A 26,547-nucleotide genomic window follows, 5' to 3' on the forward strand; every position below is an offset into this window, starting at 1 on the left:
AATTAAAAAAAGATTTTTTACCATGTATTCCGTTAGATTTTCATTAGTAAGACTGACTCTAATTTTCGATAGAATATTTTTATACATAAAAAACGAACTCTTTACATCCACTGAAGTGATCGGTGCATACTTCATACCAGGGTTTTCAAATAAATTAATAATATATACGTTTAATACATTTAATAATAAGCCGGCAATGAAAACAATAATAATCCAATATCACTATTTAGTTCGCATTCTGGGTTTTTACATTTCTTCTACACAAACTTTGCTAACAGAAGATAGATAAATCAAAACGTTTCACAGAATATTTGTATTATCTATTTATATTTTTAATAAATATTAAACAATATAATATTAGTTAAAAAAATATATGTGTATATTATTTCTCTAGCATTTATATGTTTAACAACAACAATATAATATAATAACTATACGAATATAAATATAAAACATTTTAAAAGCAATACCTATTATAATAGTTTATACTCCAGTAAAACAAAAAAAAAACTGTTCTTCTGCGCACTTTCGCTCGACAACTTGTTACACTCTAGCATTCCGATATTGATAACAGGGTGTCAAGTAAGGATGTGCAGAATAACTGTGTTCTTTCGCTGCAGGACAGAATTTAATTTAAATATACTAAAATAGATTTCAGTACAGCTAGGTTTAACTTGACTAATTTAAATAATAATATACTATATACACGTAAAATAGGTTGGCAGTAGTAAGTAGTATATTTTATAAATAAAAAAATACACTATAAAAAAATATATATATGGTATGTATAAATAAAACATTTATATAAAAATAATTTAAAATAAAATTAATAATTTTCACAGTTTTCACTGTATTTTTATGGACGCTGACTGCTAGGTTCTCCTGATAAGGCCTGTTTCTCTTCAAAATATTCACATTTTTCATTTTGTTTTTTTTTCTTGTACATCCACCTGAAATATTTGTCACAAATTAGATAAACAGTAAATAAAACAAAAATATATTTTTTTGATAATTGGTAGTTGAATATATTATATATTATAGTATATAATTGCTATACGAGACTGTCACCACCAAAAATATAAATGGACATTCCATGCATTTGAGAATTATGTCAAGTTAGTAAAACTAAATAGTTAAAAGATTAATATTAAAATATTTTGTTTAAAAAAATAATATGATAAAATGATACCTAATTTAAAAAAAAAAAATTATAGTTCACATTAAGGGAAGTATAAAAATCTTGCGGGTATCCATTGTCACGTGAACCTTTAGAGTTAAATCATTTTTGCAACTTTGGCATTTCTGAGTTGTTTGTTTTTACGTTCTTCTGTTTTGTACGGTTGTACATCCATCTGAATATAAAATCAGCAAATATTTATTCTTCTCATTATTATTAACTTTCATTGGATTTGAAAAATGACTTTAATTTTACAATTTTTATTTTAGTATTTCAGTACCTATCTAGTTATTATTCGAATAAGCCTTTAATAATAGTTGTGTAATTTATTAAATAACTAATATAATGTACCCAGCTACTGTGCGTCTATGCATATATATAACAAAAGCATAAAATCATAGATCATAAAAGAAAATATGCGTTATCATTTTTTATATTACTAAATAATATTTTTTTTCGTATATTCTATAAACTAAACAATGTCATTTATTGAACTTAAATACTATTTTTATTTATGAAATGGTTACCACGCCATTGACTTCTCCGTGTGCGTGGCTATACTTTAAAGTTTAAATATTTTAAAATTTTATTTCAAAACCAATTTTATGTTATTTTTTTACGAAGAAAGGTAGTCAGTTAAAATTAAAAGAGAATTGAGGTATTCTAAATTATACAATGATGAGTTTTTGTTCTTTAAAAAATATTTTTTAGAAGTAAAAACAAGTAATGATTAAGTTTTGTCTGAAATCAAGTACCTATATTCAAGAAGTCCTGTTGTAAATTTCGATATTTTTTTACAATTTCTCTAAATATATAAAAATGTATGAAAGACAAATGACAATCATCGACCAACTTTAAACAAATGTCAACAAGCATGATTAATTTTATTGTTTTGTACTTAGAGATATATGCACCAATAATTTTTTATGAGATAATATTTATAATATGCTTACTATAAATATAAACTAATGATAATGATTTGTTTTCATTTATTTTCAAAAAATTAAAACCATTTAATGCATATATTAATAGAAGAGAGTTATGGTAGGAAAATAATATCCAACTTTATTGTAACATTTCTATGATATTGAAATTAAGCTTTGTCCCTAAATTCAAGTTTTATGTTTTTGGTTCTAGATGTATTCAGGTGTTAAAACACCAGAATAAAAAAATCAAACAAAATTTGGGTGTTAATAACTGTTATCATTAGGATTAATATCAATTACCTAATACTCCTAAATAATTACCTAATAATGAAATAAGCGTTTATTTTATAGGATGTTCCTACACATTTTATAGGATGTGTAGGAGTCTTTATCACTTACATAAATCTATGTACCTCAATACGCATTTTATACTTATTTATTTATTTATTATTTTTTTTTTTCATAGAAATCCATATGACATAGTTATTGTAAATTGGTACTATAAAATAAGATATATTGATATTTTTAGTAATCAGTCACTGTCAATAAATTGTTAAGTTGTTGACACCAGACTATACATATCTACATTTTTTATTAATAGTGACTGTATTAGGATCTATTTATTAAGTTATAAATCATTATTATAGGAAATTATATAATATACAATTTAATTAGTTATACAGTTTAATCAAAGTAACAATTTAACAAGAAATTGCCTATGTAATAATCCTACTTAATTGTATAGCTGAGTATTATTTTCTCATGTAGGATATTTTCTATGAACTATTGTTTCTGTTACTTATTTTAACACATATATATTTCTTCAAATTATTATTTCTATTTTTTATTTTCCTATATTTTACTTTCCCTTTTTTTATTCTTCTAAATAACTACGAAACTTAATTTTATAGGCTTTCATCGAAATTAAAAATATAATAAAATTAGATTTTATTTTTAAATTATTTTAAGAAAATATTTATAATATTTAGCTGTAATTTATTACAAAAATATTCCTATAAAAAGTATTGTTATTGTTAAATAACTAATTACAAAATCGAACTAACTATACAAAATACAAATAAATTCCTAAATAACAAATAAGTATATGATATTATAACACATCATGAAGATTGTAAAATAAAAAATTTAATTAGGGCTTAAGGATAACTATAAGACTAAAATATTTTATTCAGGTTTTGATTAATTCAGGTACAAGGTCCTGGTAATATGATTTGAACCTCACATACCTGTTGATGGGTATTCAAAATTATCAATTTGGCCTCTTAGAAATATAACTGTGATTATGATGTATAAAAATTTATTGCATAGAGCCATAGAGGCAATTTACTCACATGAATACAAAGATACCAAAAAGATTAAGCACTCCTCCAAATACGTAAAATGCTCCGGGAACATAGTGTAATGTTTTATAATAAATCACACTATATAGTGGTCGAAATATTGCAGGAACTATGGTTTCGACAAGTGAAGATACCGCCAACGCTTGACCTGTATAAAATTATATGATGTTAAAAATGAATGGTGAAATATATGTATTTCAAAATAAAAGCCACTCAGTGTGACACGAAATTTAATTTATTAAGTATTATGAATTAATTCAATACCGAGTTGGTTTGCAGGAACAAGTTTCGAGAGTATCGCCCTAAATGCAACAAGTGCTGTACCATGAAAAAGGTCAACAATCGGACCTGAAATAAATATGTTTATGCATAATGTTAATTTTTAATATGATCATATCGTATTTTCTATATTAGGTACCTACACATTTTATTATCATATATTTATATGGATATAATAATAAAAACATAATTTATTCACCTAAGTAGAATAAGAATTCGGTCGGTGCAAAGGCGTAAACGAAGGAAGCCAATCCTTTGCTCAGACATCCAATTGCTCCAATCAGTCTGTCGTCAATACCCAAACGATTAACTAAAATCCACAATGAAAACCCAATACCTGGAAATTAATAATACGCAGTTGTTATTAGTCATTTACAATAATTGCCTAAAGTTGAAATGTATATAATGCCATAGTAGGTATAGTAATATCAATTAAATTTACCTGCGAGATTACAAATAAAGTAATACGTGGAGAAAACACTGAAATCTACTTCATTCCAACCGAATTTAACTCGGACTAACAAATACATCAATGTTTGTTCACCTGAAACGAGATTTTATACACATTAATTTGTATATTACGCTTTATTCGACAAACTCACGTTCTTTAATCACATAACAAATAATAAAAAAAAAAAAACAATTTGCAATTAATTTCAATATTTAGTCAATTTCGAATAGTCTATAACATTATAATTATACATTATAAAATGTATAGAGAGCCTAAGTAATAACTTCTGAATGCCGACTTTCTACTGTTTTATAACTACTTACATATTTGTGTAATACGAAATTATTTTTCTAAATGATCACTTCTTCGTGAAATAGTCTCTTCAATTAAATATTATGTAATTTTGTCCGCAATTTGATCATTCGATTTGTAAGTAAAACATTTACCGCATAATTATTATTATTATTTATTTAGCTTATAGGTACACGGCTATTAGTTTTGATTATTTATTAGAGTAATAAACATATTTTAGTTGTGTATATTTAAAGATACGTTAAGTTGAACACATCTAGTAGATAGCTAAAATATAATAGATACAAAAATAACGAACAATAATAGTAGGCAGTGTATATTTTAAACGTACTATAATAATATTAATTTTGTGTATGTGCAGTGAATATTTTTACTTCACAATGTAAATTAATACATTGTAAAGAATATACTATTTCAAATTGGCGTGACCATTTCATAAAAAAGTGAGCATTTTGTGAAATTCATGGTGTGAAAAAACCATTTTCATTTCATAAAATAGTCAACTATTTATGAATAGGTATATCGATTTCACGAATTGGCTATGACATATATATTATAATATAGACGAAAAATATAAGTGATACAACAGGCTATAAACAGATATAGCTCTATACACTAAGTTATAAAAAGGGATTAAAATGTGTAGTAAAAAAATTGGTACGGCTGAACTCAAATTTGGAACGTTTGTAAGACGGAGATAACTCATGTGGGTGTAGCGTCCATTTTATTGGTCTATAGCCCATTTCATATATGTATACTTATGGTGTTCTATTATTCTAAAATATTGAAGATAATATATTTACTAGATTAATGAACAATTGCATTATATGGCATTGTATTGGTTAATATTTACAGTAACATGTATCGTAATAACATTTATTTCCTATCTCAAAAATAATATTTAAGATATTTTAATTTTTGCTATTTTGCATATCGTTTTAAATTTACATACAGTTTAATAAAATTTATTACACTTGTATATTAAAATATCATTAAATAATAAATTATCATACGAACCACTGAGAGGACCCAAAATAATGACCATGATAATAAACAACAATATAATATCGTTTCTTCGATTATCGTCATTTCGTCGCTTAAATGTAACACGAATTGCTTCTTTTACATGATTTAAGTCAAAGAAATCGGTTATCTCTCGAAAAAGTGATTTTTTACAGTGTTCAACTGCAATATGGTTCTCATGGTATTTTTCTACATCAGGCTCAATATCTTTGATAACAACTATGCAGTATATGAAGCTGAATAAATACAATGCAGTAGATATAACGTACACGCCGTAAAACCCATAATCTCGATACACGATTCCGGATAACGCTGATCCAAAGGTAATACTGATCGAAAAAAATAAACTTACAAACCCGACTCGAACTGTTCTATTTTCAACCTAGAACGATATATAATATACAAGTCAAAAATTGTAGGCATTAAAAAAACATTATATTATTAAATTAATATTGAATATTTTTATGCACATAGTAATTTTTTTGGCGAGTAAATAATATACTAAATGATTATTTTATCAAACAACAAAATCTACCAACGCTTTTAACGACAAAAATGTGTTAATATAATAAATTTCTAATGGAAATAAAACAATATTTTATTACTATATTTTTTTAAGTTTTATATTATATTTAATGAAAAAATACATTTTTAAATTGTCTGTAGATTTTACCGTGAATCTTGATAATCATCTTATTCATTTTTTCATCAAGTGTAATCAACTATTCGTACATGGAGGATGTAGGTATATAATATGAAGACAAAAATTTAACAGGTTGAGAAAAAATGTTAAATGAGCATTCGTAAAATCCACCATAAACTCACCGTGCTTATGTCCCCCACATACGCGAACACCGCTAGTATCAATACCGGTAGACCACCCGTAACGGCCGGTGGAATCGTCTCGATGATACCTGCAATCTCCATTGGAAGCTCGTAAAAAAAGTACACGCAAGCGATTAAACCGATGTTGCGAACTAACTCTCCGATAATTGGCAAAAGCATGAACGGCTTCCGCTTCCGGTTCCGGTCGCTCCACGAACCGACAAACATCACCAGAACGCAAGGCACCATGTTCTGGATGAAGCTCTGCCATAACATCATCTTGGTCACTAGCTGCTGTACTGCCACTTCCTCGGCCGGGTAAGACGTGGCATTTTTGTTCTCTAGGGCAAAGCACACCGTCTTGTCCAAATCTAAGTTCACTCGGCAAGCCTTTTGCATGTTCAGGTTTTGTGTGGTCAAGCTGGACATGATCATGGAAAGCTGGAAGATGCCAAGCATCGGTTCTACCGTCACGTTCCGGGCCACGAACGCTGCCTTGGATTTTAAACTCATTTTTTGCCACGCACTGTCTTTTTCGTCCCCATCACAGTTGGAAATAGGTGGACGCTCCATTGCCTGATGTTTGTTCATCGTCACAGTTACGATTTTTGAGTAGTATTCACATATATCATACCCTTAGTTACCTGGAACCGAAAAAAAAGAAATCAAATTTAGACTTCGTTCTATTTTTACTTCTATATACTGTTTTACATCAACACCGATAATTTGTTGTTTATATGCTATGTAGCAGCGGCTCTAAACCTGTTGTCCGCGGCCCCCTGGGGTTAGGTTATAATAATAATATTTATATAAATGTGTATGTTTTTTTATGTCTTCTTATGTAACTTGTAATAAACAATAATTATAATGTTGGTTATGATAACATGAGATATAAAAAAGGTATTCGAAAAAAATTAGTAAGAGGGTTTGCGATATCAAAAAATTTTTCATCATGAGTCCGTGATCTACAAAAGTTAAAAACCACTGCTATATATACTATATTATAGTGTATTCTGTAACATAATATCATGTGGTTTAAAGGTATAAAAAGTCAATATCGTATAACATTTCAAATTTAACAAGTGTTTATTAATACTTGTTATTTTGTCTTTTCTATGTTAATTTTTTAATCACTCGTACTTATTGTAAATCATTACTTTACAGACTGTACAATTTTCTAGTTTAAAAATAAAAATAATAAAAAGTTTAACAAGAAAACAGCTCTTATATGTATTATATATATATTATGCGTAGGTGTGTGTATTAAGTTTACCAAGTTCTAAACTTATGTCTTATATATTATATTATATAACAGCGTGAATTTAACATTTATATGTGGTACTTGGTAGGTGATTATATTTTCTAGCACAGTAATTTTTTATAAAATGATCTATTTCGTTTACATCTACTCGTATTTTAAAAAATAAACCAAATAAAATGAAAATCAATAAGTGCATAATTTTGATTTTTTTTTTTTTTTTTAGACGTGTAAAAATGAACATCTAGTAATATTGTACACGTATTTATAAAATAATATCAATAATAAAAAAAAAAGGTTAGCAAGTACCAATTGGTACATCACTCTACTATGCATTAAGTGTTGAGTAGGAAGTGAATGTGTTAAATTTGAATTTTCTGAAAAACTACTATTTTAAAACTATTCTAATGAGAAATGGTCGGTCAGCTTGTATTAAAAGAACATTTCATTTTAATAATGCTATTAAATTAATTTATTTTACCAATAGTATCACGATAAATGTATTTAATCTTTGACGAAAATATTGAATTTATGTTTTTATTATAATATACCTATATTTATACCATATTATATCATTGTTGCTAAATAAAAAGAATATTATTGTTATTAATTTTTGAGTTGATAAAATCTTACCATGAAGGCATAAAACGATGCAAATGAATTTGTGCTATAAATAAGTAATAACTTGAAATGAATTTGCATACTCGAATTTTGAAAATTTCATTGTGTGTATAGTAAAATTCATAAAATACATAAAAGTTTTAAGTTCCAGTATATAATATTTTTGAATCATAACAAAATAATTAGATAACATCATTATGGTAGTTATTTTTATTTGAAGTATGTTTCTATGCGTATAATGTACCAACGATACATTTTGCAGTTTTGTAACTATTTATGGTTGTATGTACTAACGTAATTATCAATTACATGTCATCTCAGTCCTTCGTCCAATATTGGCTGCATAATTCATGAGCTTTTCGACACAGTTGGTCAGTATCCTGGCATCCTGCCATGCTTACCGTCGTGGATAAACGCTTCATACTGACACGTTTAACGTCGCGAGGCGTACAATTTATTGGTCTACTAACTTCCCTGTGCTAACTGTCTGACAGGAGCTATGTATATTATGTGGAACGCGGGTCTGGCTAGTGGACATGTATCGATTGCAATAATAAGGCATAACAAAACTTATGCAATCGATCTATTTTTGGTGAATAGATGATACGCGTATTTCGGTAATAACGATCAATGGTTATTATTATTTCGTTAAGTTGTTATCCACGCAATGACGTGAGTACGTGATTATATGAAATTTCGGGATGAACTAAAACGACACTTAGTTTGTTACTAATACAAAGCAATCAATGAAGCACCTGCAAAATAAAAAGCGATAAATCGTGAAAAACGAACTTCGTGGCGTCTCAGCAAGACGTTGGGATTCTTCGAACGTATCTCAACGATTAACGACGATGGTGAAATCCTGTCTACAAATATAGGTATAATCAGCACACGCATGGTTCCACGAGGATCATCAAAGGAAAATTAATAAACGCAACTGAATAAAATTACAGTCCACTAAAAATCATGAGCTCTCCGAAACAATGTCATTTTTTCCAAATTAAAATTAAAAAAAAAAAATTGTGTTTATTTGTTCAAGTAATTATTTTAGAAATTTTGGTTTTAATTTATGAGCTATTTATGAAGAACATTGTACCAATGTATTGTTAATAATTGTATACAGATATAAAAAAAAATTTTCAGTAATATTTTATTGTTTTTAAAAATGTTGATTCAATGAATAATTTTTTATCGCCGTTCATAGAAAAAATCGGAAATCTTTCATGCATATAATAGCAAAACGTCAAAATATTTTGTAAACTTTACCATACAAAGAAAATTATAATATAAATATTTGAAAAAAATTCAAATATCTATAGTTATTATTCTTTTTTAAATTACAAAAAATAATGAAAATCATTTGAGGAAAATGCTTATAACTAGGGCTAGGATTTTAATACCCTAAAAAAATGTCAAAAATGTCTTTGAAAAAATGCGAAAATGACTTAAAAATTTAAAAAATGCACTATAAAAATATATTTAAATTATATTTTGTTATAGCTTTAAAATAGAAAAAAAAGTTTTACATATTATTTTTATTTTTATAGTATTGTTACTATACTATTTGTTACTTGTTTACTGTTTAGTTCTGGATGTACATATTAGTTACTGTTTCAGTAGTACTTATCGAGGTCTGGCTATATGATAAAATTGTTATCGACGATAACTTGTCGTGCTATATATTATATAATTTATTATTCGTACTATTGGCAGTTGGTAGAAAAGTCTCTTGTTAATCCATTTTATGAACGAAATTGTCAAAAATTCTCTAAAAACTAAAAAAATAAACTAAAAACATAAAATTATGCAAAAAAAAAGATTAATTTAAAATAATCAGCATCACCCAAAACACATTTTATACTTATGGAGCAACGTTTCAAAACACCAGAAAAAAAGCCTTTGCATCAAAATTCCAGCCCTACTTATAACATTTTTTATGAACTTATTATCATCTTTTTTAAAATTTATTTTAATAACAAATTATGAAGAATCTTTTTATCTTATTGCCCAAGCGAAAATGTTTTTATTGACATTTATAGAAAAAAAAAATTAAAAATTTCAACTCTCTTTAAATAGCTCAAAAAACGTATATAGAAAATGATCCTCTGAATAATTAATAATAAGTAATAAAAAGTATTTTAAATATCAATATTTATTCGTTATTGAACTATAATACAGTTTAGAAATCAATTTTATAAAAGACTGCTATAATCTAGAATAAAGTGCTAGATTTTTTGATTTTTTTTCCCGGTTATTGAGAAAAATACTGTTAATTTTTTATTTAGCCCCAAAGTACTAACTAAATCTAATTTTTTAAAACTTAAAAAAAACCTTTTTACTACCTCATGATGACAAATACAAAAAACACACACACACACACACACACACTATACTTGTATCATTATAAAATCAATTCATTCATTATTTCATTTAGAAACCACATTATTAAAAACAATAAAAACCATTTGAAAATCCACAGTTGCTTTATTATCAATAACGGGAGATAAGAGTAAATACCCATAAGATACTCTACGGCCGACTGCAATGTGAAATTTACGAACTTCTCATTCAAATTTGAAAAGTAGGTAGTATGGATATTGTTATGGGTCTTATTGCATTTTGAGGTAATGATAAGTTATTACCATAGAAATTTACTTAACAGTAAAATAGTTGTAAGTTGTGTTTACATATTGGTATAATATTTAAATTATTTAATTTGAATTTTGGCACGCTATTTTAATATATTATATTATTATACCTATATACCCACATCAGTGTAAAATTATAATATTACATATGACAAAATCTATTCATTTATAACTGCAATTTCACTTTGCACGGATCATTACAATCAGCATTTAACGCGTTTTATATCGTAAATTTACTTGCTTTGATCCAAAGATCATACTTAAAACCTTGAACGTAAAGTGACATTATAAGGAGTATATCCACAAGGTATCATATTTTTGTACTTAAAATAATATGAGTTTGCATATGAGTTTGTATTAAATTGCAGTTTAACCTAAAAAATGGATAATCAAAAGTGACCAGCATAAAATATACATATTTTTAAGATAATTTATTCTTAAAATACTTATAGAAAAAACTTTTAAATTTCCAATAGTTCTTTCTGTTTGGCTGAGTATAAATTTTAATAAAAAAAAATCCAAAAATCTAAAATGTAAATACTGTTAAAGAGTAAAAATAGGTTCATAATATAAATAAATAATATTATAAAATAAATCAAAAATGGCATCGCGTTTAAATGTATAATATACTTCATAATAATATTATATTATCCAAAGAAGTTTTAAATCCCTATGCATTATGTTTTTGAATTATAACAAACTAATTAACATCGTTTTCTTCGTTATATTTATACTTTTTTAGATTTTATGGTTCCAATATAAGCTTATTTTGAGAAATCTTATATTAAATTTTCAAAACTTAAATATAAAAATAAAAGTTTTAATGATTTTCTAACTAAAAAATAGTTTGAATTTATTTAGAATTTTAGTGAATTTAATTAATGTTTTAACTTATGATTCATTTAAAATAAAAACTGTGCCCATTTATTTTTAATATTTTTAAACAAATACAAGAGCAGCTTCTGTGGGATCTTCTATTATATTTTCAAGAAATTTGATTCGGTGTATAATTTTTATCGAAATATTTTTAGAAAGAAAAATTTTAAAAAAATTGAGCACTTTTCATGTTCATAAATAGCTCATAAAGAGTCAAAATATTACCATTTATAAAAAATCATTTATCGAAAATATAATTCAAGTAACTACGGTTTTCGCTTTCGAGGTAACAAAATAAATAAATTTTAATAAAAACATAATTTATTTTTGTAAGAAATCCTCATTTTAAGTATTACTATTATTATTATTTATTTATTTATTATTATTTTTTTTTTTAATTTACTGTGCTATTTAAAAAAATATTAAAATTGTTTAATTTTGACTTCTTTGAAGTACAAACTAGTTCCAATTAATTAAAATTAATTTATTAATTAATTAAAAAAAAAATAATTAAAACTACATTCAACGTTTAAAATCGAAGAATTTATTTTATTTATTATTGTGTAGGTATACATTCGCAAAAACATACATCATCGTAACATCAATACATTTATCGTTTAACCTAACTCAGAATTTAAAATTCTATGTCTTTCAACACACACAAAAAAGTAAAATTCCATCTTATAATCTAAAAATATAATCTATAAATACGTAATAATAGTTTTTATAATATAAACATATTTAATAATAAATTATTATAATTACTCAATTTGTTTAAAAGTTTAAGACCAAAGTTGAGTGAAACTGGTTAGGTTGGACCCATGTTTTTTGACAGTATACTTGTATTTATTTTGTTAACGTTTTCACTTTGTTTCTACTAAAACTATAATTTATTACCTATTAATTATTACGTTAATAAATTATCCGATAAGAAAATATATTGTACTCATTTCAAGTATGGATTGTAAATTTTCAAATTTTAAACAAAAATACTATATTATAACTTTATTCCAGAGAAAAATGATTTATGTTTTCAGTTTTGTATTGCTTTGTCTTATAGCTTATGTAATAATCTAAAATTTTTGAATACGTTTAACTTATTTAATACGCTATTTATCTTATCTCTAACTGGCACTGACTATAATTAACGATCACTACCAATCCGTAATCTTCATTAAAATTCTTATGTATTTTTAGGTGTGTTTATATGAATCGTTCGGCTGGTGGAGTGCTACTTTAATATTTATCACAGCTTTTCAGTAATTGAGAAAATTATTTCAAATGGAATTACCACTTTTTAATTCGTGGTTTTTCATTTTAATTTAATAAAAAATAAAATGTTATCAGCAATTACGCGGCGCGTAACACCCGATTAGAAATATACGTGCATAGGTGAACGTGCTAAAAATTTAAATTTAAATAATAAAATATTTAAATTACTGATATAGTGATATTTACATTCATAACCCTAAAGTAAACATTGTACGAACGTGAGTTTTATTGCAAATCATTCTACTTTTCAATATATTATGTTATTTACATAAAATGAAGGGTGATAATGTAAAACGTGGTATTGCCAAAATTTAGAAAATCGAGTTAAACATCGATTATTATGGGAAAAAATGCGAGGAATTCGATTTTGTAGTTAGAATTAAATTATATCGATATTTTTGTGAATAAAATTGATTTAAAAACTGATGTTCAATGCATAACGTGGTATTTCCATGTTCAAGTCAAAACGTATTATTGCCCATATTATTTCTATTGAAGCATATTTGTTATTATTGCAAAACGTGGTATTGCTAATCACATTATTTTAAATAAGTACTACTTAAAAACTAACCATAGTATTAGCTATTAGCATCAAGTATTAAAACTATTTTACTATTTAAATAGGTACTATTATTTATTAAAATGTATAACCTACATTAAAAAAAGGCACTTGAATATTTTGTTTTCATATTATTAATTGTATTATGTACCGTAATAAAAAGTTATAGATAGGTAGTGTTCAGTTTTTAATTGATTTAATTTCATTCAAACCTTTATAAATAGTAAAAATGTGAATTTTACAAGGTACTTATTGTATTAATAAATTGAAAAAACATATCAGGTATAAAATATTATATTTTTACTGGTAAATAGTACTATCACGTTTTAATAAAAGATTCATTTCAAAACGTTGTATTGCCGATAATACCACGTTTTGGCCTCACAAACAATTTGTAAATCGTGAAAAAATGGATTTAAAACTCAGATACATTTATTTTGACACGGTCAGTCGTTTTTATTTTATTTTATACATATAAATCAATCTTATCCTGAGTGTGTAGTCGTCAGAAAAAGTGTTACAGTTTTTCTTGATTTGTGAATATTTTGGTTTTTGGCAATACCACGTTTTGCATTATCACACTTCAATTATTCCTTGCAATGAAAATCGGTTTGATCAAAATATTGAATCAACTTTTTAATAAAATTAACCTTTTTGGAAATTACAGTTATGTTTAAAAATACGGACATATTATGCCACAATAACTTATAAATATATAAATATATTATTATCAATTTAGAGAATTTATATTCCCTAAAGAATTTAACAATCTAAATATACTATATACTGTTGTAATCTATATAATAGATATTTACGTCTACAAAAAGCTGTATTTATAGATTAGAATAAAAAATAGTTATTATTAAAATTTAAATTTAAAAAATATTATTCAATAATTTTATCTTAAAATTTATATAATTACAATTAATATTTAGACATTTAATTGTATAAGTCCATATTTTAGTATAAATTATAAAAAATAATAATAACGTAGGTGAGTAATCTAAAATATTAAATAACCGGTGTTTATCTATCTTTAAATTATTAAATTCAGCTATTTTAATATTTCGACATTATAATTAAGGCTGAATTTATACTTTCAGAGTCATAGTTGGAGGACATCTTGTATAGTAAACATCAATTAATGCCTAAGATGTGGTATACCTAACCTAACCTAAATTTCTAATGTCAGATTATAAAATAATAAACCACGACATTAATTCTGTTTTAAAAACGTTAAGTATATTACATAAATAATTGTCCAAAGTTGTGAATACAATATTGGTTTTATTTTATTCTATTCATTCAATAGGACCTATAGTACCTAACTTTTTAGAGTAAATATAAAATAATAATATTATGTTATTAATTGTATAGTTAATAATATTATAATGTATTAATTTATCACAAAAAATATCAAAATCATTATCATTTATCAATATAATAACTGTATTATTAAACTTATTTTTGTAATATATACCTAGTTTATTATCGAAAATATCAATATTATCTATGTAGATTGTAATAGGTAATAACTAATAACTAATAAATATCATTATTTATTTATTAAAAACGTATCACCATAATATTTTTTTAGCAATTAAATATTAAAAATTTGTTATCCAATAATTTTGTGAACTAAAATAATTTCGTTATTTTTAATTTTATTTTGTGATTCTAATTTAGAACCATAATTTTACATTTTTAACAATTTTTGAATATATCAAAAATTATATGACCCTTGGGTAAGTATCCTAAACCTCTTCCATAAAAATTGTTAAATTTGACTATGTTTATAATATAAACTCAAATAATTGTTTTGAAAAGTAAACGTTTACTACCGCAAAAACATTTTTAACAAAATAATTAGTAAAAACGGAACAATTTTAAATTTAAACAATACGATTTTATATTTTTATCCAATATTAGTAATGTCTTTTAAGTACAAATGAATTAAATTATTATACACACCGTCTTGATTAAAAAAATGTAATATCAAAAAGTTAATTTTTAATACTCATTTAATATGTAAAAATACAATTATAATCTACTTACTAAATACTTTTTCAAAATTTTCTTGATCAAAATATTATTACGAAAAACACTACATTTATCAACTCATCGCGTCATGTCTTGCCGGCTAGAACTCCGTATTTGATAAATACGCACCGAGTAGTTCGTTATATAGGCGCGTAAACACTGTAAACCGGATTGTTATGTAACACAAACATTCAGTAAAATGGTTACTTATTTGACTTTTTCATAATTCCATGAATATTTTTAGTATATAATAACTAGACTTTTCTAGGAAAAATAAATTTGGTATAAATTTTATGAAAATTAAACAATACTTAATTTTTTAAATGTCTACAATAAATTAAATGTATAATATAATAATTGAGGAGTTAAAAATAAATATAAATAAATGTGTATCTAAATTTTTGTTTTAAAATAACAAGTAACAACACATATTAGACATATACTAAAATAATTATGTAGTTGGGGTAGTTTTCAAATATTTGCGTATTTGCTCATAACATTTGATAAATAACTATTTAACTATTATTTTAAATACTTTTTTCAACAATATTTTTTTTTTATTTACTCAACTACTTTTTAAAATCCAATCTGGTAATTGGTAATTGTCTCTCTTTGCTTACCTCTTTATAAACAAGTATACTAATCATAATTATTTATAATGTATCTTATGTATATATATATATACATGAGATACATATATATATTACATCATAATATTTATGTATTATTTTAAAAGGTTTTCAAATGTCTAGTGCAATGATTTTCAACTTTTTTAATAATGTGGCAAACTTGATCTCCTACAAAATTTTTGCAGCACACCAATCCATATATAATATCACCAATTATCGATAATAATATTCGTAAATACATACTTATAACAATAAAGCTATTAATAGATTTTTCCCTGCACACCGGTTAAGAACCACTAGTCTAATTATCAAAAAAAAAAAAAAATTAATAGTTACGAAAACTATAATGATTGAATTGATTTCGAGTCACAATGGTATTTAAAACCACGTTTTTTATTTGTTGTTTGTTATTATTGTCATTTTTTTTTTATGAGATTCTTCATCGCATAATCCTATTTGATCATGTACCATCACTTTACAAGGTTGCTATGTATAGTTTATTTTTCCCCAGTAGAGGTTCGTTCATTGGAAATAACTTGATAGCAAATTAAAAATAATAAATACCTATGTGAAAAAAATAAATGTATAGAATTAATAACCAATTCTAAAGCCCATATGATAACGTGTTTCACCTCGCAGGTATGGCGCATATGAACTTAATCTATGTTAACTTTTAACGCGCGCATACGATACGCGTCCATGTGAAACGGGCATAAAACAAAGATATTATAATAAGTAAAAATAATTACCAATAAATAATTTATTATTATCGAGAAATATCATCATATATTATAGAATTAATATACCTACCGTTAGAGCATTAAAATTACATTAACGAGATAGAGAAAAATATTCAACTTATAATATTTAAGATTTTCTAAATTTTAAAAAACTAGAAAAAATAAAATTTGTTTGTTCATGTTGGCTGCATATTATGCACAATAGTAATAAATACTTAAATATTATTTTTCAGTACTTTATTAATAGAGAATAGAAGTATGGTTCAATAAATAATTAAATTGTTGAGATTACAATTTATAAACTAGTTGTATTTAACTTGGTGTATAATCTTATTTTATTTAAAGTTTTAAAAATATTACAATATTATGGTTTAAAATAATCATGACGGTTGTAACTCTCTTAAAAATTAAAATATTCTAATAAAGCAATTAAAAGATAAAAGTCTCACTTTTAAGTTTTATTAAAGGTCAATTCACTTTAATATTAAAGCTAATAATACAAAATTCTCAATACTTAAAGAAAATTGTCTATGTTGTACATTAGATTCATGAAAAAACAAACACATTCAGATGTACTTTTATGTAACGAATTATGACTTGTTGATTATATTTTAAGATATATTCTTTTATTCAGATTATAATTTTATCCTTCTTTCCTGGAAATTATTAAAGGACATCACAACACTAAATTTTTTTTTTCAAATTTAAGTTAATTGGTGTATTATTGTAGTCAACACAATGAAAAACATTTTGATACAAATCCGAGGATAAAAATTGATTATTCTACAATATAATGAAAATTGATGAATATTAGCGTAATAGATCCGATTACTGAGCAGCTGTCAATGTTTTACACTTTTACGTTTACAAGTTAGTTTAATTTACGCAATGATTTTAATAACTAAAAAAAATTGTATTTCAGAATATATTATTTATAATCCTAAGTATATTTTTATGATTCAGGCGATGGTATGATTTAAAATTTATATCTCTTATTGTATACATATTATAAATTATAATTTAGTAAAATGAATGAGTTCGCTACCCGCATTATATTACCATACTAACCAAATTTTAAGAAAATTACCATATTAGTTTTATCTACAATGAAAAAACTAAAAAATATATAAAAATTATAGTTACACTAGTGTTATAAACACAAAAAAAAACACTTAAGATTACTTAAACATATTTTTAAAAATATTTTAATAACGATTGAAATCTTTGCGTTAATCTGGACACTTTTACACTTAAACATACACCGCTGTTCCGACTTCGGCTTTATTACGTCACATGTATATTTTCAAACACTTGTATCTCATTGAATATAATTAGTGTTTAAGTATAAGACCTATACCATATTTTTTAAATAATGATATACTTTAAATCTAAACAAATTTGTTTTTAGTGTTGTGATGTTCTTTAAGTAGATGAACTTAACTAAAAATATTTTTTATAAAATCTAGATCAAAATTTAAATGAATATTATTTAGGGTATATTTAAATTTATATACTAAGTAATGAGAACAATACATCCATTATTATAGATTAGGAATAATATATAATCAATAAATCAATTAAAAAAAGCCGATTATTATAAAGGTTGACAGAAAAAAATTGATTAAATATTGTCTATAATATATGTATATTTTATATAATACCTATATTTTTAAAAATTGATAAAATGAATAAATCATATTACGTATAATAATATATTATATATATTTATAAAAATAGTTTATTATACTTAGACATATTCTACAGAATTTAAAATAGTATGACTTTCAAAAATATGTTAATTAATGATGTTTAAGCGATTTACGAAAAGTCACAAACAGTTTGCCAAACCTTTTAACTTCCTCAATTTAAGTTACCCTACTCACAAAAAAAAAATGATTTATGTAGATATACGTATACTTCTTTTAGTCAAGATTGTATCATTTTTTTCTGGATGGGAGGGGGGGAGTTGGTTTAAACAATATTTTTTATTCTCTCTAAAGTCTAGACTATTGTCACCACTCAAATGCATAACAATTTTTTCATAAAGTATTACTTAGTACATTTTATTAAAGTAATAGTTTTTATTAAATGTATTTTAATTTTGTGATCAAAGATCTGGTTTCTATGTATAAGTATAGGTACTTGGAATAAATCTGAAGAATTTGTATCCCTCCTCTATATAAGGGTCTGATTCATCCTAATTCTGTATTTTGATAAAATATTATTTAGTGAAATTTAATATTTGTAATTTTTCCAAGTTTTGATATTTTAGGCCCTTTTGTATTACGTGAAGTAACGAATCAGAGTACCTTTACAAAAGTATACATCTTAAAGTGTAAATCAGAAGTGACGTGGTTCGTAGGAATCGTAAGTACAAAGTACGAGCAATGCAGCGGACCGACGTCACTCTTTCCTATACTTTTTGGTATACAAAAACGGCAACTCATTCGATTTTCCCATCTTATATCCTTTCACTGGAGAAGTAATTCGGTAAACCAAGTCGACTTTAATCGTACGTGAAATCGGTGGTAAAGTTCACAACTAATCTTTGTGACGACCTTTGCTATGTACCGGGACGACCATCGCTGATAGTGACAATATATAATATTATAATATTGGAATTTTGATCTAATTAAGTCAAACATTATTATATTACCTATATAATCAATTTTGCATTTTGTGTATGTATTTTATCTTCATTTCTCACACAGTTACATAACACCAATTTTGGTGGACAACGTCAAACAATAATCGATATCATTGCAGTTCACGTCAATAGATAACTACTATTAAATGAATTAAAATTGTTTAACTGGTTACAGTGTAATATAATTGAAAACCTGTGGTCAAACATCAGACCATTCATAGAAGATAATAATATAATGAACACGTTAATTTTTATTTGGAAGAAAATATTATTGAGTTGATAATTTATAATAATGATAACTTTTCGTTAAATTTTGGCCTTTTAACTTTATCAACTAAAATACTCAGTCGTATGGATTCAACCAAATATCCATATACTATATTTTTATGCATACGCTTAATATATTGTTTTCTAACTCAATCCTACATGGCTACATTCGGTTGTAGTATAACTTTACATTTTACAATATACTTAATATATATATATATATTAGAAGACTGAATCACCCTGAAAATGTTTTCTATTCACACAATTATATTTAACAAAATAGTTTATCATAATAAAATGAACTAATGAAGTTTAAAAAGATTTACTTAAATAACCAGTATATAATGGTATATAATTTCTTATTCGTATATTTATATTATTAACCATCACTATAGTAGCCTAATTAACTTTTTATACTTAATCTAACCCATTTTCAGCTACAGTGCAACATCAATACTACCGAATAATCTAAGGTTATTCAACGAACAACTTCGTGGTCGTAAATATTTAGCCATTAACCCTATACAAGTCAAATAAGACACAGTAATAAATTGATATTTCAAAAAAAAAAAATAATAATAATAATAATAACCTACTCATTATTTAGCCATCATTAAATTCAATAACATTTATAAACACACACCTACATAACTTAAATATTTCATAGAAACAATAATTTTTCTAACATAGTTTTATTTTTGTAAAATTTTAAATCAATCTATTAATTCTATAACTATGTAAAACGTATTTATTTCGTCTTATTTCATGATTTAAATAAAAAATAAATAAAATCATTATTAAAAGTGAGCTAATGACCAATGGGAAAAAAGTCTATAAATTTGAAATCAGTTTTTGTAAAATAATCATGTTTAAGTATATATTCATCGTAAATTTATGTATACGTAAAATATTGCACCATTTTATGTCAATGCCTACATTTATAATAAAATAAAAAATAACTCTCATACATTAACATACCTAACATGTTTCTTATTTTGTTATAAACATTACGGTTTAATAATTTGATACGTACCATTTCTTCGTTAAAAATAAATTATAATCGTAAAATTAAACGATAAAATATAATAATTATAGAATCTCATCATAATGATTTTTAGTTAATACTTTAGAATTTTAGTAAAAAAATTGAATATGCTTAAATAAATTTTTCTTAACAAATTACCATTTTCAATAAAATATGTATTAACATAAATAATGTAACATGTAAAATAGTTAAATGTTTGAAAATAAAACACTTACTAGAATGGGAAATATTAAAAACTGCAGATTAAATATAGGAATCACATATCTACATAATGTATTAATTTTATTAAATGTAGCGCCTCTTTAAAAACGTTTCTTTATAATACTGAAATATGTTAAAGTAAATATTTGAATGATTAATAAATATTATTTTATGTTTTAAGATATTTTTGATTAAAAGTACAATGATTAAAATTAAAGATTAAACAGTAAAATAGACGATAAAATAATTAAAGTACATAGGTTATTATAGGCTAATCTAGTACCTATAAACTGTTCTTACTATAACATCATTAAATAGGACCGTAGTATACCAATCTTAGTTCAATAAATGGCTGGTACCGAATTGGTTCCCGAGCTCCAACCCCACGTGCTAAATTGGTTACCGTTTGAAAAAGGTATTTTATTAAGTTGAGCCGAATTGGTTCCCGTTTAATTACGCACATTTTCCTTCTCAATTTTACAGGCTTAGGACTGTCAACTTAAAAGTAGGTTTGGTTAATGTGCGATAATATGTGTTATAAAAAAATAATTTAATATATCTGAATATGTCTAAATGCTGTTTAAAATCTCCATAAAATAAAATATATTAGGATAGATATTTTGCTAAACTTCCAATATATAAATATATTGCCATCTTATTTTATATTATATTATAGACAATAGAGTTTAACCGTGTAGGTACATTTATATTTTGTGCCAACTATTAAAAACTAATAATTAACTGTACACTAACGGGAGCCAATTCGGCTCAACTAAATAAAATACCTTTTTCAAACGGGAACCAATTCGGTTATTCCCTAACAAATATAACACTATCTAAAATCAATATTCTTATAAGGCACAGTAACCACAATTCACAATTTGACAGTTTATTTATTATTATTATTTTTTCTTTTTATTAGTATGATCTTTTAATTAAAAATGATATACCTACCTAATAAAAAAATTAATTATTATACTAATAAAATCGATAATTTTCATTTATTATATAATATCTATTATTAATTTCCGTTGCTCCAACAGCAGTTCTAGTATAAATAAAAATAGATAATTCGATTATTCAATATTTGAGCATCTCCAATTATTTCAATATAAAAATCAAACAAATTTCTATTACCTATTTATTTATTTATTTTATAAAAAATATAAAAGTATTATAATATGCATTATTGGATTACCATATTATTTTATCAATTAAAAGATAATTAAAGAAAAGCTTTATTTTATAAAGGTAGTAAAGTTTGTGTATATCTCATCATTAAAATGTAGATCACTGAAATTAATATTATATTAATATTTTGAAATTGACAATAAATCATTGTACACGAAAACGAATAATGAACGTAGACAGTAATCGGAATTTTATTAAGTATATTTTATAATATATTTAAGTTGCTATTATAGTAATTTATTATGTAATTGATAATCAGATAAGTTAAATAAATTTTTGTCAAAATAATTGAATTTATTATATTATTAAAACCTATTTAAATATTATTATAATTTATAGTATATACATGTTTAACATATTACTGTTATTAATTTTCCATTCAACAACTTAATGTAGAACGCTGTGAATAGGTGTCTAGTATGCTTAACCATAGCTTAAAATTAATTTTTAAAAATTACGTCATCGTGTACCTGTAGTATATATATAATTTAAATAAAACATTGTTGGTTTTTTCGTAGGCAGTAAGTAGTATTAGAATCCAGATATTCAAACGCTAGTAATTAAGTGTTTTGCAATAACATTATTCACGTCATTAATTTTATAATATTGAAAATATTATTAAATCAATAGCTAAGTATTTTAAATGATAGTTACCTATATCTAATAGGTATATAAAATATAATAAAAGCGGTGCCTTCAAATATTTTTATCAAAAGCTACGCTAGTAAGTTAAGTCTCGAGTTTGAATGAAAATAATTTTAGTTTTATAAAGTTATTTTATTAAATATTTTCCAGATTGGTAAAACTATTACAAAGTACTCAGTTAGATTTTTTTTTATCATCTTCACGTAATATGTTTAATTAAATCCCTTAACTAAATTTATTTTATAGCATTTTATTATGTTATTGTATATGTATTTGTCTAGCCAAGTTATAAAAAAATAACATAATTTATTGATGTTTTTATTTTACTGATATTGTATTATTTTAAAAACATACTTTACTACCAATAATTTAATATTTTATTAAATTAAATTACAGGAAATCGTGTGGCACTAGAGCTTAAATTTAAACAAATCATAACAAAAAAGATAAATATATAATATTTAAATTAAATTAATAACATAAGATACTAGTTTACAGATTAGAAGTTCTTATAAACACAATGATCCTCTGGTCTCTACAATCGGTTGGTAAATGTAATAAAATTAAAATGTTCAAGTAGATTATGAAAATTATTTTAGTTTACTTAAAACACTGTATTAAGATCACGGTTCCTTTAACCATTTTGAGCCACTTTAAGCCTTGTCTATACAGATTGCAAACACATAAATTATATCATGATACATGTTTACATATAAAATATTTAGTGTGGCTATGACGTAATATCTATATGCATAATTTTGCAGACCTGTTTAAAACTATTTGGAAAACTATAGATGTTATTTATTGAGACGTTAAGTATCGAATCTCACTTTAACTCGTAATCATTAAACAGTAATAACCACATTTCACGCTCCAGAGTTGCATTCTGCTATTTTTAGATAGAATTTTCCATTTTATGTAACATAATACATATATAGTCATGTGAATTTATTATCTAAAGCATATTTTATTAAAAAAAATTCCGGTAAAATAAATGTATCGTATCTCGATAGGTTTTTTCTTCTAATCAGGTAGCCCATACTAACGTATGAAATAAGTATACATTATATAATAAATAATAATCGACTACCTATAATAATCATGTATTATAGAATTATTACTATTTTATATTTTGATTAGAAATCAATATACCTAAGTATTAGTGTATAACTTATAGTAGTCAACATTATAAAATGCTGTTACAAGAAGTAGAGTATAGTGACTGCTTGTTTAAACTTAATTTGATGATTATTAGCCTCAAGATAAAAATGGTAATGGTAAAAATTAAAAAAACCTAATGAGACGGCATGAGAATCTGGTGGGCGATGAAGGTCGGCAAGAGAATAATATTCTTTTCGTAATTATATTATATTACAGTATTGCCACATTAGAACTTGTTTAAACCGATGTTTATAGAACTTTAGAGACTTAGATTATTATTTTGTATCTATTTGAACTACCTACTTAGATATGAACATTCGAAATATTTGAACTTTTTTTAAAAAAATTTCCATGCGTGTATGATGAAATTTGTTTGTGAATAAAACAACTTATTGGATATTGAGTTCAAAGTTTCTCATAAGTTATAAGCTGTTCTTACATAGAAATCATAAATTAATGAAAAAGTGACAGTTTTAGATTTTGAATGGAGTGTTTTTATTATGATGGTTTTTTTCTTTTTATTAATATACACGATTTAAAAAAAAAAGCTTTAACTTTTAACAACATGAATATCTTATTAATCTAGTTGCTACTTTAGAGAGTTAAAAATTAAAAATTCTCATTAGTTTACAAAATAATAGAGAAAAACAAAAAAACTTGCGCAAAATTATTTTTGTCAAAATCGTTTTTCAAATTTTTTTCGTTTGTTGTAATTCAAAAACAAATAACCACGGATATGTATGGTATAATTATGACTCGTAGTTTTAAAACTACCTATTCATTAATGTTCCCGATTTATACACATTATATATTATTTTGCCAATAATGTCGATAATAAATATTTTACTTGGTCGAAAACTTTAAAAATTTAATATAATAAGGTTCTTTATAAGTTGTTTTAAAAAACCTATTTAAAAATATTTAAGATACATAACTATGGTTTTTTTAAGCGTCTTAATATTAAATGTTGACTACATTTCAACAAAATAATTTAAAAACTATTTAACTTTATTTTTTTTAACTTTGGTTTTTTTTATGATATTTTAAGTTTGAATTTGGAAGAATTTGTAACGTATACGTAAATGAAGAATTATGATCTTAGTTTTTTGTTGTTATTCAAAAATATTATTCAAAGAAATTTGAAAAATTTACATCTTCATAATAATATTATAATATTTTATTTACATATTAACATTTTTAAAACATTTAGATTAATTTTATAATATTTTCCTATTCATGCCATGAATCTATTCACGTACTATTTTATAATAAGCCGGTATTGATTTGAAATCCTATTACAATAATACATGATATTAATATATACTCAATACTGTTATAATAATTAAAATTAATAATACATTTATCAAATTACTACCAAAATAAAATAAATTATTGAAAAATATAATATAAATACATAATAAAATAAACTTGGTAATATAATTTTTCGTGTGCAATGGTTTATTATCATTGAATTAAAATTTGACACATACATTAGGTTACAGTGGCTTGCTCTATAATGAAGTACTCTCGACACTTTCTGTAAAACAGAGCCGTTACTTACATTCTCACTTTTTTAATTTTAATGAAATTCATATAAATTTAACTTTTAACTCAAGTTTTTATTTATTTAAATAAATAACACACCCAATACGAAGTGTATCAATCACAACAGCAACACGACAATAGTAAAGTAAAATAATATTCTCCATTCAAAATTATTATCTGTCTCGGTTTCTATACGGGGCTTCGTCACAGTGAACAATATATTTTACAATACTTAAACAAATTTTGTTAAATTTTCGTTTTTTTCCACCGAGAATAACTACTGTGATGGCATTAGTCCAACAAACCAAAACACCTATTAATACGTACCTTTATCGTGATAAATATTCTGACAAGTGATTACTGTCTATTGATTAATTTTGTGCTCTGGTAACCGGAAGATTGGGTGTTCGGGATACACTGGCATTGATGGCGATTACGGCATAGAGCACAACGTTTTTAGTGTTACAGTGCGTACGGTGAATAACTGACGGAATCACGGAATATTGACCTATAATAATTAAACTCGAGATAAGTATGTTAATCTGCATTTGTTCCGTAGGTTTTTATCTTTCTCGATTTTTCAATAATAATATTCTAATGTGATTTCTACTAGACATCGGTTCGACGCGTATAATAATAATATAATAGTTATATTTATTTGTGTGAGCGGTGTAAAGCTGTGTACATATACGTACGCCTATATTACCGTGGTAGACGAGAACATATAATAATAATAATAATATCAAGAGCCGTAATATAACCAGTTTGCAACGGGCTGGGTTCACCAGACACGGTTTTAGGTATGTACAGATAGTTACGGCCTAACCACGCGCGTGGTACTCGTCAAC

The 26,547-nt window shown here is 24.6% G+C and overlaps 1 protein-coding gene across 4 annotated transcripts; it reads right to left on the minus strand.

Annotated features, from left to right (window-relative positions):
- Positions 1–308: 308 nt before the first annotated feature.
- Positions 309–26,540, minus strand: LOC114120447 (uncharacterized). 4 transcript variants are annotated; one of them, XR_007603754.1, is made up of 9 exons: positions 15,644–15,800; positions 6,355–6,998; positions 5,524–5,911; positions 4,186–4,287; positions 3,943–4,080; positions 3,729–3,812; positions 3,456–3,612; positions 1,220–1,352; positions 309–950 (listed from the first exon to the last, which is right to left on the minus strand). XR_007603754.1 is itself a non-coding variant. In XM_050199448.1 (9 exons), the coding sequence occupies exons 3-9, from the start codon at positions 6,943–6,945 to the stop codon at positions 857–859; spliced, it is 1,554 nt and encodes a 517-aa protein (XP_050055405.1). In that variant the 5' UTR covers positions 6,946–6,998; positions 26,027–26,207; positions 26,395–26,540; the 3' UTR covers positions 309–856. The 4 variants fall into 4 exon arrangements, 2 of the variants coding, with proteins under 2 accessions (XP_050055405.1, XP_027838153.2); XR_003592120.2 differs by having other exon boundaries at positions 1,190–1,352; XM_050199448.1 differs by lacking the exons at positions 1,220–1,352; positions 15,644–15,800 and adding exons at positions 26,027–26,207; positions 26,395–26,540.
- Positions 26,541–26,547: the final 7 nt, after the last annotated feature.

This window comes from Aphis gossypii, chromosome 2 (assembly GCF_020184175.1).
Source record: "Aphis gossypii isolate Hap1 chromosome 2, ASM2018417v2, whole genome shotgun sequence".
Taxonomy (NCBI): Eukaryota; Metazoa; Arthropoda; class Insecta; order Hemiptera; family Aphididae; genus Aphis; species Aphis gossypii.